General features: G+C 29.1%; 1 protein-coding gene and 1 long non-coding RNA gene across 5 annotated transcripts; both read right to left on the bottom strand.

Moving 5' to 3' along the window:
• On the bottom strand, nucleotides 1–691 carry LOC105134745 (uncharacterized). The gene is made up of 3 exons (XR_844051.1): nucleotides 596–691; nucleotides 416–475; nucleotides 1–328 (listed from the first exon to the last, which is right to left on the bottom strand). It is a non-coding gene; the product is annotated as an uncharacterized LOC105134745 (long non-coding RNA).
• A 289-nt stretch (nucleotides 692–980) lies between these two features.
• RRP41 (3'-5'-exoribonuclease family protein) lies at nucleotides 981–7,123 on the bottom strand. Of its 4 annotated transcripts, none has more exons than XM_011039309.1 (13): nucleotides 6,901–7,123; nucleotides 4,429–4,526; nucleotides 4,298–4,344; nucleotides 4,151–4,211; nucleotides 4,029–4,067; nucleotides 3,883–3,950; nucleotides 3,419–3,513; nucleotides 3,294–3,330; nucleotides 2,394–2,510; nucleotides 2,209–2,294; nucleotides 1,585–1,674; nucleotides 1,400–1,459; nucleotides 981–1,312 (listed from the first exon to the last, which is right to left on the bottom strand). In XM_011039309.1, the coding sequence occupies exons 4-12, from the start codon at nucleotides 4,162–4,164 to the stop codon at nucleotides 1,412–1,414; spliced, it is 594 nt and encodes a 197-aa protein (XP_011037611.1). In that variant the 5' UTR covers nucleotides 4,165–4,211; nucleotides 4,298–4,344; nucleotides 4,429–4,526; nucleotides 6,901–7,123; the 3' UTR covers nucleotides 981–1,312; nucleotides 1,400–1,411. The 4 variants fall into 4 exon arrangements, with proteins under 4 accessions (XP_011037611.1, XP_011037600.1, XP_011037607.1 ...); XM_011039298.1 differs by having other exon boundaries at nucleotides 3,419–3,497; nucleotides 6,901–7,121; XM_011039305.1 differs by lacking the exon at nucleotides 6,901–7,123 and adding an exon at nucleotides 5,167–5,342 and having other exon boundaries at nucleotides 981–1,305; nucleotides 3,419–3,497.
• Between the last annotated feature and the right edge of the window lie 6,271 nt (nucleotides 7,124–13,394).

Consider the following 13,394-nt stretch of genomic DNA (forward strand, 5'->3'; position numbering starts at 1 on the left):
TAGGTTACTGACAACCGCACCACCTCATGTCATACTCCTCGCAAAATTTACTGCATTGTATCAACAATTCAAAAATGATGGTACAAGGCATCATGAGTTCAACGTTTCCGGTCAAACCAAGCACTTCCAGCAACAAATGAAAATATAAATACAAATATACTGGCCACTATCTCTCCCGGTAAGCTACGACTTCAGCAAATTAACAGAGTTGAATTCACTTAAGAGATGGCAACTCCGGTACATGCAACAAATTTCAAGTGATGACTTGACAACTGAAAGTCCAACAATAACCAGGCAAAGGCTGGGGCTTGGATATGAGCCCTGATACCTGCAGAACAAAAACGCAGATACGGTAAGCCCTGTCTGTTTTTGTCAAGTTACAAGCATATGATTGCACGTGGCCCAGAATTCTTACCCTTTTTATGAACTACAAGCCACGTCTATACTCCAGCTGTTTGGTATTCTCTAGCAAAACCTGCCAAAAGGTACACAATAAATAGTTCAGCTAAAATGAAAATGTTTAAGATGCGTGCCATTTCATTAAGACATGGTTAAGATGCATAGGTCATTCAATCATATTCAAACTCTCACTTACTTCACGAATGTAATTTGCTATTGCCTTGCAGCCTTCAACAGCAAGTTGCATAACATTTTCAAAGGTATCAATTGGCAGCTTAGCATCCATCTGCATTAAAAAAAACAACTCGTTTGGAATTCAATAAGAAGCGGAACGAAGGAAAATAAATTATTTGTTGGAAGGGAAAGATAATGAATATTGTGATATTGATATATTTCTAGGTGGAGAGAGGGGATGAAATGACGAGCAAATTTAACATATTATTTCCCTCTTTTTTCCCAAAAAGGCTGATTTTACCTCTCTGTGGTTCATTTAATTTCCAAAGCCTGTATTTTAATTTTTTTTACTGAGAAAAAAACTTATCCAGCCGTGGTGAATAGCGGGTCAAAATTACAAGAACTCCTTACTAGGTTACTGACAACCGCACCACCTCATGTCATACTCCTCGCAAAATTTACTGCATTGTATCAACAATTCAAAAATGATGGTACAAGGCATCATGAGTTCAACGTTTCCGGTCAAACCAAGCACTTCCAGCAACAAATGAAAATATAAATACAAATATACTGGCCACTATCTCTCCCGGTAAGCTACGACTTCAGCAAATTAACAGAGTTGAATTCACTTAAGAGATGGCAACTCCGGTACATGCAACAAATTTCAAGTGATGACTTGACAACTGAAAGTCCAACAATAACCAGGCAAAGGCTGGGGCTTGGATATGAGCCCTGATACCTGCAGAACAAAAACGCAGATACGGTAAGCCCTGTCTGTTTTTGTCAAGTTACAAGCATATGATTGCACGTGGCCCAGAATTCTTACCCTTTTTATGAACTACAAGCCACGTCTATACTCCAGCTGTTTGGTATTCTCTAGCAAAACCTGCCAAAAGGTGCACAATAAATAGTTCAGCTAAAATGAAATGTTTAAGATGCGTGCCAATATGTAAACATTAAGACATGGTTAAGATGCATAGGTCATTCAATCATATTCAAACTCTCACTTACTTCACGAATGTAATTTGCTATTGCCTTGCAGCCTTCAACAGCAAGTTGCATAACATTTTCAAAGGTATCAATTGGCAGCTTAGCATCCATCTGCATTAAAAAAAACACCATAAATGAGGGGTCTAAGAGTAAAAGCTTTGCTAAAAGTAAGAATTCTAATTCCCACGCTTGCAGCGGAGTTGAAACACCTGGATTATGCTGAACACAAATGATCGATTCTCACGTTTGAAGACATTGTAGAGTTGTATTTGAAGATCGATTGGAGTGGTATTAAGAAGCATCTGGACACTGTATTCAAAACAGTGCAGCAGATCACGCTATGAGAGCAAGGGCTATTTGGTGTTTACTTTCATCTTACTTTTCTTTTTACCAGTGAAGACGATTTAGAGGGATAGGAGGGTGTCAAAAGGTGGCTACAAGGAAAAGAAATGACACGGCAACTTTTGATAAAAATTTGCACACCACAAATTCTTGTTGTCACAACTTAAGAGTAACTTCCATGATGAAAATTTCCAGTCATACTTGTCCAGATCAATAACTTTCACGATTAACATCACCATGGAAGAAACAAAGGGTTTTTTATTAACAGGGAGAATTATATGAAATAGAGATTCACGTAAAAACCTGAAGAAGTGTCACTTTGTCCACCTTGGGTAGGATTCCAACAGTGACATCAGGACCTCCTGCACTGTCTTCAACATAGTTTAAATCTGGGTCAACAAAACAAAAGTTAGCTTCAATATGATAAAAATCAATTAGTGTAGAAAACAGAAAACTGCACATTCAAATGAGAGACATGAAGAACTCGCCAAGAAGAGGAGTGCTATTGAGGAATCCAGCACTACAAGAAGTAACAAGATCACGCATGGGGATACCTGCATCTGCTAAGGCCAAAGTTGCAGCATTGATGCATGCAGATCTAGTTCCTGCAGACAACATATGGCTTAATGGACACAAATTTTCCATTATTGAGTACAAGACAGTGAAGCATCTTGGAGATTTCCAGTGGTGGTGCGATAATGAATACTAGAGAAACAGGCTCCTCAAGCGTTGCTTAGCTTATTTAGAAAGCATTGGATGTTTCTGAAGTCCATGCCTCTTGGCACTAGCACCAGCACAAGATTGATTTATTTGACTCATATAATTTGTTTTGGCCATTTTGGAGTTTGGGGAGTGAGGGGAAAACATTTGAGGGAGAGAGCAAATATATCCAAGTACATATTCTATTTCAATTGGAGACAAGGAGAAGAGGTCCGACTTGCTCCAATTTTCTTCTCTTGGCTCTCTTTAATGCTTCCTGTTTATTTAACCCTGTCTCTGTCTATGTTTCTTTTTCAGATGAAGAAAAGTAAAATAAATGAAGAATAATTTCCTTCAAAGTTGTTGCAGTGTAACCATTAACAATTCTGTAGGCATTATTATCATGAACTAGCAGGTAGGTAGCTTACAATAAAGACCATGTACTGAAAAAACAACAACAATATTTGCAACTTATATATGATGGCCTGAATTTAAGGACCTTTTTCTCTTAAATCTTGCAAAAGAGGAGCAATACCTAAGGTACCGATAAAATTAACATACCTAATGTACCGATAAAATTAACAGAATCTGAGCTTACGCACAGAGGTCAAAGAAGCACATAAATACAAAAAAGAAAAGCAAACATTAATGAGTTAGTGCTGGGTATTCATAAATGATTTCGAAGTTACCTCCATCAGCTTGGAGAACTTGCACATATATATCAATCTGCAAAATATGCAAACAATTTAGGTAAAAAAAGAAGAATCAGCATCCACTGGAGTTGGGAAAATATCTCACGCAACCGCAAAAGGACCTGAGAACGGGGCATTAGATTCGTCAATATGCATTCTTCCATTGTCTGACGAATAACCAACGAAATCTCTGTTGATCGCCTGCAAATGCTTTCATCTATAACAAATCAAAATACCCCAACAATGTGTATTGTAACATTGATTTGAAGTGCAGAATTTATTGTGATTTTTGGAGCCAATAAAAAATACTAGCCGCGACAAAAACACATCTCAAACATAAAACCAACAATCTGTACATCTGAAAATGGCATTTTCACAGGCAATCTTGGTATTTACAATGACAGACACAAAAAATACAAAGAGCAGTGTCAGAAATAACAAAGATGTCAACTTCAAGTTATTTGGTTTGCCCACTAGCAAATAACTCATTCAAAATCTCATACAACAACCAATTCCAAAACTCGAAAAAAAGGCACAGTCAAGCAAGAGGTTTTCAAAATATTTTTAAAAAAAAAACAAAGCGTACCTGTCACCCTTTGGTTTTCGCCTCCGATCTCCTGTACTGAAATTAGCCATGCTGTACTCACACCGCACCTAAAATACACATCATTACAAAGGCATTTTTATTAATAAAAGAATTAAACTAGCTGAATTCGTAATAAAAGAATTTACCAGTGCTTGGTCGTTAATCTGTTGGCTCCTATTTTGAACCTGAAAAAAAAATATAAGTAACCAAAGCAAATAAGTAGTTAAAAAAGAGAGATAAAATATAATATAAAAGGAGTAGCAGCTACCTCTCTAGGTCCATAAACGGCAGCAATTACTTTAGTATTTCCCATCTCAAAAACAGCAGAGCTACAAAACAAATGATAGTTTTTTTTTTTTACTTCAATATTTCTGTTTTGATTTTTAGAAGCCGAGGTTAGAAATATTAAACACACCCGTCTGCTTTGGCTACAGCACCGATTTGTGCTCTAAGTTGCCTCATCTGCAATAGGTAAAAGGGAAACAAAATAAGCAAAGACAGAAGAAACAGTGGAGTCAAGCAAAAAGGTAGAGAAGTGGATTGTACTTCCATGGGGCGGCGACCATCCAGACGAAGACCTTCAGGGTTCACGAACTCCATTTTTGCCAAAAGCCAGCCGAGATTGAAGGAGCAAGAGCTGCGTCCTGTGTTGATTATTAATTATTGAACAGATTAGACGTTGTTAATGTACAATGACATCAGTATCAATATGTTTTCCGGGGAAAGAGTGAAAGTTTAATGAGGGTAGTGAGACAGGGCCCATTTCCTAGAGTAACCCGTTGGCGGCACGTCTTATTCGTTCATCTTGACAAATTAAAAGTATTGTCGGTCAGTGCTTAGGGCTTACAGATCCTCCTGTTCGCAGTTTATACTAAGCAATTGCAGTCTATACTAAGCAAACTACGAAAGTTCCAAAAGGAAACGTATGTTTGGTGGGGATAAAGATGATATTTGATTTACTGGGATCAGGTTTGTCAAACAAAAAAAGTGTAGAGGAGGATTGCCAGTGTGATTGGATAACTATCAATTTGTTAAAACAATTAGAATCTGTAAGTCAATAAAATAACATAAATGGAAAAAAATTGTCAATGATTCCTTTCAGTGTCAGTTCACAGAAAGTGTGCCCAGCAAAAACAAAAAAGAATCGACCGACCGAGCGTTTATGTGCATCATGGTCTCTCTCAGAGAAAGAGGTACACATTTTTCTAAATCAATAAGGGAACAACCTATGATGAAAATCTGTTCAAGATAAATAGCAGAAGTTAATAAGAATGATGAACCAACCTGATAGAAAGTAGGCACCACTTTCGCAAATATCAGCAGCTCTTTGATCTGTTGGGCACTAAAATTGAAGTTCAGTACGCAGTAGCAGTGGATTAGAGAGAAGAAGCAGGTCGGGTGAAGGGAAGAGGAGAAGACGAGCAGAGGGGGAGTGTGTATTCTCTTCTGCGTGTGGCTGCTTGCGCTGGAAATTAGGGGTTTCTTCCCTTATTCCAAACGGCGCCGTTTAAAAGGAAAAAAAAACAGTAAAGAAAAAAGGCTCGGTTTCTTTTATATATATGATACCAAAATAAACTAAAATGTAAAGGTTTTCTTAATCCTATTTGCAGTTACAAAATAAAAAAGTATTTTTTATTTTAAAATATTTAAAATAATATTTTTTTAAAAAAATAATTTTTAAAATTAATTCATCCAAATAATTTAAAAACACTAAAAAATTTAATTTGAAATAAAAAAAATCATTTTTTAAAAAAATATTTTTAAAACAGGGATAACAGCAATAAACACTGTTTACATATTCAGAATGTGCTACGGAGAGGAGTGATTTTAAACACTTTTTTTTTATCCCTTGACTTTTTTTTTTATCAACTGAGTCCTTTAATTTCAAAATTAATAGCCAATTATTTTGTATTTGGTGGCAAGAGACAAAATTAAAAGGACGACCATCTTAGAAAATGCATTGAATAGGTGGGGTGTTTAAATTTAACTTGGTATTTTAATTTTCAAAATTATAGCTTTTTTAATTTTTTTTAAATACAATTTAGTACAAAACTTTATTTTTGTTATTTTTTATGTCTCTATTTTGTGAAAGAGAGAAAAAGTTTGACTATATTCCAATATCAAAGAGAAAGTTATTGTTTTTGAATATACTAACCATTGAATTGGTTAATTTTGGTATCCACATATATTATTTAATGAAAATAGTTTGATGATGATCATTTAAAATTTAAAAAAAAAACCATTAAAATCAAGGAAGAAAAATATAACTTTGATTGATTGATTTATAGGTCTTTTAGAGGAGAGTTTGTGATGTTTTTCTGTGTTAAAATGAGATGTAATATGAGTTTTAAAGGGGAAATTGACATGTTAAGATTTTTCAGCAATAATAGCTGAAATCTAGATAATGTGTCCTTTGATTTTTTCAATAATTATAAATTTTATTAATTTAGTTATTTTTATTTTTATTTGTTTTATTTTATCTTGTTATAATATATTTATTTTTTTAATTTAGTTCTTCATCATTTAATTTTATTTAATTTTTATATTAAATTTAATTATTATTATTTTAATTTTTTTAATCATTTTACTAATTGAATTATGTTAAATGATAAAATCAATAGACCGTATATAACATAACATAAGAAAATATAAAATATAATTTTAAAAATAATATAATGTTAAATAATAAAATTTTAAAAAAACATAATACTATTTAAACAAATAATATTTTATAAATGTTATTACAATGATTTGGCTGGTATCAATTAGAAGAAAAAAAAACACATCACATTAACAAATTAGATATTCGAAGTTTAAAGGATAAATAATAAATTTATTTAATAAAAAAATAAAATAAAGATGTCTCACAATTTTATTTTTTTGTAAACTTCAATCATCTATAAACATTCCTTTTTCAATAATTATATTTTTAAAAGAATACATAACAATAGTGGAACAACCTATGATGAAAATCTGTTCAAGATAAATAGCAGAAGTTAATAAGAATGATGAACCAACCTGATAGAAAGTAGGCACCACTTTCGCAAATATCAGCAGCTCTTTGATCTGTTTTGCACTAAAATTGAAGGTCAGTACGCAGTAGCAGTGGATTAGAGAGAAGAAGCAGGTCGGGTGAAGGGAAGAGGAGAAGACGAGCAGAGGGGGAGTGTGTATTCTCTTCTGCGTGTGGCTGCTTGTGCTGGAAATTAGGGGTTTCTTCCCTTATTCCAAACGGCGCCGTTTAAAAGGAAAAAAAAACAGTAAAGAAAAAAGGCTCGGTTTCTTTTATATATATGATACCAAAATAAACTAAAATGTAAAGGTTTTCTTAATCCTATTTGCAGTTACAAAATAAAAAAGTATTTTTTATTTTAAAATAATTTTAAAAAATAATTTTTTAAATTAATTCATCCAAATAATTTAAAAACACTAAAAAATTTAATTTGAAATAAAAAAAATCATTTTTTAAAAAAATATTTTTAAAACAGGGATAACAGCAATAAACACTGTTTACATATTCAGAATGTGCTACGGAGAGGAGTGGTTTTAAAGACTTTTTTTTATCCCTTAACTTCTTCTTTTTTATCAACTGAGTCCTTTGATTTCAAAATTAATAGCCAATTATTTTGTATTTGGTGGCAAGAGACAAAATTAAAAGGACGGCCATCTTAGAAAATGCACTGAATAGGTGGGGTGTTTAAATTTAACTTGGTATTTTAATTTTCAAAATTATAGCTTTTTTGATTTTTTTAAAATTCAATTTAGTGCAAAACTTCATTTTTGTTATTTTTTACGTTTCTATTTTGTGAAGGAGAGAAATCTTTTCTTTTTACTATATTGTTGTTGTTTTTGAATATCCTAACCACTGAATTGGTTAATTTTGGTATCCATGGATATTATTTAATGAAAATAGTTTGATGATAGTCGTTTATTATTTAAAAAAAATTATTAAAATCAAGGAAAAATATATAACTTGGTATAGTTTTGTGATTTTTAGGGTTTTTTAAGTTGATTAATTGGTTTATGGGTCTTTTAAAGGGAATTTATGAAGTTTTTCTGTGTTAAAATGAGATATAATATGAGTTTTAAAGGGAAAATTGGCATGTGATTTTTTCAATAATTATAAACTTCATTAATTTAGTTATTTTTATTGTCATTTGTTTCATTTTATCTTGTTATAATATATTTATTTTTTTAATTCAGTTCTTCATCATTATTTAATTTTTATATTAAATTTAATTACTATTCTATTGATTTTTTTAATCATTTTACTAATTGAACTATGTTAAATAATAATAAAAATGATAAAATCAAGAGGCCATATATAACTTAACATAAAAAAATACAAAGTATAATTTTAAAAATAATACAATACTAAATAATAAAATTTAAAAAAAACAAAATACTATTTGAACGAATAATATTTTATACATGTTATTACAATGATTTAGATGGTATCAGTTAGAAGAAGAAAAAAAGCACATCACATTAACAAATTAGATATTCGAAGTTTAAAGGATAAATAATAAATTTATTTAATAAAAAAAATAAAATAAAGATGTCTCACAATTTTATTTTTTAAAATTTCAATCATTTATAAACATTCCTTTTTCAATAATTATATTTTTAAAAGAATACATAACAATAGTGGGCATTATTGACAGAATAATTCGTGTTTTTATAGAAAACGGTTTGAGAAATGATCATGGAGAAAGGTGAGGGCTCTTCGTATTTACTTTACTAGCAAGTTATTTCATCGGACCCGATATCCGCCCTCCCGGTCTCATGCGTGCTCCTGACAACCACTGATTTGCAGTACCGCCAACCTATGGTGGGCCTTACATGGCCCAATCTCTCCTTTTCATTTTTGCCCGGATTTGAAATCAAGTGAAAGTGAAACGACACGAATTATTAGTTAAGGAGGGCAAATCGTAGCCATTATAATAGGACAGAAAGTTTTGTTGGCACCGTCACGTTCCAAGATCGGCATTGTATTTGGACTTTTGCTGCCGTGTTTTTTTTTTAAACAATTATTGGATTGTGAGCGTCGTTTGGTTCAGTTCGATTTTAATAAAAAAATTATATGAGTCGAATATAAAATAAATAAATAAATTAAATCGAGCTAAATATCTATTCAAGCTGAACAATTCAGTTTAATTTGGTTTTTTATATAAATAAAAAGTGAATTGGCTAATAAGTTTTTAATCAAGTTTTTAGTCTGGTTTGGTTTTCTTATTTATTAAATTGAAAATAAAAAAGGAACAAGGTTAGGTTTTCTTTTTAATTTTCTAATCATTTTTTTTTCTACTTAATACCTAGCACTTGACTCATATAATCAGGGGGGCGAAAGGAAAAGACAGTGCATCTAATGACAACTACATTCATAGAAGAAAACCCTTCTCAAACACCGACCTCACCAGATCATTGTTTTAAAATCTGGATTCAATTTATTTGGTAATGTGATTTATTTTTTTTTAAAAAAAATTAACATGAAAATATATTAAATTGATATTTTTTAAGGTTTTTAATAATTTTAATGTATCAATATAAAAAATAAAAAACTAAAAAATATTATTTTAATATATTTTTAATTAAAAATTATTTTAAATAGCACCATGCAATACACGCTAAATCAAGGATGTAAGCGGAACTAATATTTCTTGCTTTTTGAATAACGTGGCGAATCAACATGACATATTTAATAATGCGATGTGTATTTTTATAATATTTTTTATAAAAATATATTTTTGATACTAGTACATTAAAATAATTTATTTTTTTAAATATTAATTTAAAATTAATTTTTTTTAAAAAAAATATGATTGAATAGCAATTTCAAACAATACACAAAGAATTAAATTCTCACATGGATGAATATGCAATATTGAACTCAACAAGAGTTTGTTTAAGAGTGTGATTGTTGTTATTTTTTAAAGTATTTTTTATTTAAAATAATATCAAAATAATATTTTTATTTTATTTTAAAAAAAATTGATATCGATATATCAAAATATCTAAAAATATCAAAAATATATTAATTTAAAATAAAAAACTAAAAAATACTTAAAAACTACTTCTAAAATATAAAAAGAAATAGAATGTTCTAAACATAAAATGCCGACAATGCATTGTGTTGCCTTATCAAATTCTTTTTTCATGCATGGATCCAAAGGAGACAGGAATTTTGTTTTTTTAGTGTCATAAAATGACAGTCTTGAATGTGTATTGTTCAATATGAAAACCTTACAGCAAAATTTATGTCTTGTAAAATAAGGAGAAGGGAATTTTGCTTTTTTAGGATTATAAAATGACAATCTTGTAGATGTACTATTCAATTTTGCTCCGCCTTGTGTAAACAGGACACTCTATTTTAACGAGGCCCCCTTACACTGTAAATTGGATAGAATTTCTTTTAAACATAATAAAAAATATTTAAATTATAAAAAATTATTTAATATTATTATTAAAATTGATTTAGAATGACAATCTTAACAATTTTCAATTAAACTTTTTATTTAAATCAAAATTAAAATTAAATTATATAAAAATTACTATAAAATATCCTGATTAACTTGACTAGTTTAAATGCAACTCGATTGATTAATAAAAAAAAATTAAAATGAATTTTAAAAATAAAATTATAAAATTGAGAAAAAAAATCTCTTAACATAATTTCTTACCTAATTTAAGTTTAAAATTAAATTATTTGAGAGTTATTTTGATATGACTTAATAAACTTAATTAAATTAAAAACAATTTAAAAAACCAATAAAAGAAAGTGCAGGACTGGGTTGAGGAAGAAAAAACAAATTTAACAAAAACAAAAAAAGCCTCCCTTAGCAATTTACTTAATTCTATTAATTTTAGTTTAAAATTAAATTATATAATATCTAACTTAATCTAATCAACTTGGTTGATTCACATACAATCCAAATAACCACTAAAAGAAATTTAATAATAAAATTAAGAAAAACAATTAAATTAAAAGGAAAAAAAATAAAAAACACATGTTTAGCTACTAACCTGAACAACGAAATAGATGCATTGCACCGCAATTCTTCTAGTATGGAGTATAATAGAATATTCTAGTTTTCTTAATTATTTTTTGTAAGAAAATAATTAAATTAATGGGTTTTTAGGTGTTTTTGATGGTTTTGATGTATTTATGTAAAAAATAAAAATAAAAACTTTAAAAAATATCATTTTAATATGTTTTTAATTAAAAAATATCTTTTAAAAACATCATATACTACCACACTAACAATTAGCAGCTACTCCTCTCAACCTTAATTGATAAATAAGTTCATCCCATGCCATCGTTTGAATTCTAGGAGAGGTTAGAATAATTTTCTTTTATGAATATGTGAGATTTGAATGACTAGATGTTCTGTTTAAAAGTTCTAGTTTTGAGTTTTCATAGCCAAGAAAAAGAATTTAATCTTAATTTATGAAAATTAATATGAAAATGTTTTCATTGTTTGAAAACGACGAGCTAGCTAGCAATTAAATTAATACTTTACAATTATGAGCTGTTTAGATTTTCTTACATGGTAGCTTTTTTGCTACGGTATTTTGTAAATGATCAAAGCGCAAGGCCACGCCAGTGCCGACGGGAGTGAAATGATTTTTCAGTTCATCTCTCGATAGCGGTTCCTTGCGATCGGTAAACGTGAATTTGAATCTTAGAATTATTATAGAAATTTCAGATGCTTTTTTATATTAAAAAAATATATTAAAAAAATATTTTTTAAAAAATAATATTTTTAATATTAATATATCAATATGATTTGAAGTAAAAAACAATTTAAAATAAAAAATAAAAAAATATTTTGAAAATTCAAAAACAAATGGGATGGAAATGAATTACCCCCTCGATTACTCCTTCACTCTTCATGTGTTTTCTAGAATACATTAAATGTTCTTACGAGGAGCTACCCCCATTTTCTTTATTTTATTTTTAAAAAATTCCATCCTTTTTTATTGTTATTATGGGATCCTCTCTAACATTTTTAATTTCAATTCAATCTTTTAATATTTTATTAATTTTAAATATATTTTTATAATTTATTTTAATTTACTTTATATAAAATTACCATAATCTTAAACAAACACTTTAATATTTCATCAATACTTGATCATATGATTGTCTATTCCAATTAAATTATTTTTATTTTTTATTATATTGTTTATTTTGAATTAATCTTCCTAGTTAATTTCAATTTATTTTTTATAAAATTATTTTAATTTTAAGCAAATCATGATATTTGATTTATACTTAATTTTATGAACGTACATTTCTTCTATTATGGCAACAAGTAAAAAACAATTAAAAAAATAAATTTAGTAGATTTAGTAGATTTCATAATCCAGATAATGAATTTGACGGGTTAAGTGATGAAGTCCAAGTTTATCAAATATATTGCTATCTCAATAATAATAATAAAATACAATCTTGATTTTTTTTAAATCAAACCACTTTTTTTTATCAACAATTTGAATTGCTTCTAGACTCGTCAAGTCAAGTAGGTCATGTAGGGATAATTCTTGTGTGGGATAATTTTAAATGCCGATTAGATAAAAAGTCAAGTTGAGAGATTTCAAAATTGACCCACCTAATCAAGCCCCTCATTTTTCTTTTTTTCTTTTTAAATTCATTTTCCATATTTTATGGAATTCGCTTTACATTTTTTTTTTCAATTCTATCATTTAATAATTTGTTAATTTAGAATTTATCATAATAATTTGTTTTGGCTTATTTTTTACAAGGTGATCACAATCTCGAATGAATATCTAGATATTTGATTGGTATTTAATTTTACGAGTGCTTATTTTTTATATCATATTATCAAGTAAAAAGTAGTTTAAAAAAAAAATTAAACCCAGTAAAGTTCATAATCAAGATTATGGACTTAACGGGTTAAACTGTGAAGATTGGGTTGATAAGATTTATTGTTGTCTAAATATTAAAATAAAAAGATATTATTTTATTTAAAAAAAATATAAATCATGTTTTTATCAATTATCAATATTTTTTAATAATAATAATAAATAATATTTTATAATATAATTTTTATATAAATTAAATTTAAACCCGAAAAAAATAAGAGTTGGATTCAAAAGCTTAGAGAGTAATCTACTGTGTTGAATTTAATAATAACAATAAATAATTTTCTGTAACGTAAATATTTTTCTATTAGACCCGTAACACAACGCAGTTCAGCAAACCATGATCGTGTAATAAAAAGAAGAAGCTGAGTATGCAATCATCGCAAATTCTGGAATCGTAATATGATGGATTTAGGCGCCTGGGACTGCTTCAACGTCTATGGCGATGTTAAAATCGAAAGAGGCTTTCTCGACTCACCTCCGTAACAGCAATCAATTGATACAATTCAATTATTTTTATTTTCTACACGTTATTAGAGTGAATTGGTCATCAATATTAGATTTCTTTTTCCGCGGCAATCGATCCCTGGCCAGGACCATACCTATTAATTCTCTCTTATCCTTTG

This window comes from Populus euphratica, unplaced genomic scaffold (assembly GCF_000495115.2).
Source record: "Populus euphratica unplaced genomic scaffold, PopEup_1.0 scaffold2.1, whole genome shotgun sequence".
NCBI lineage: Eukaryota > Viridiplantae > Streptophyta > Magnoliopsida > Malpighiales > Salicaceae > Populus > Populus euphratica.

Bases quoted from the DNA above. Each gene is read 5' to 3' on its own strand.
- RRP41 (XM_011039298.1), bottom strand. From the start codon at position 4,482: ATGGAGTTCGTGAACCCTGAAGGTCTTCGTCTGGATGGTCGCCGCCCC. The intron at 4,068-4,150 runs GTAGCTGCTACT...TTTTTTTTTCAG, and splicing joins CCGTTTATGGACCTAGAGAG to GTTCAAAATAGGAGCCAACA. The intron at 1,460-1,584 runs GTAAGTGAGAGT...ACCTTTTGGCAG, and splicing joins TAGCAAATTACATTCGTGAA to GTTTTGCTAGAGAATACCAA.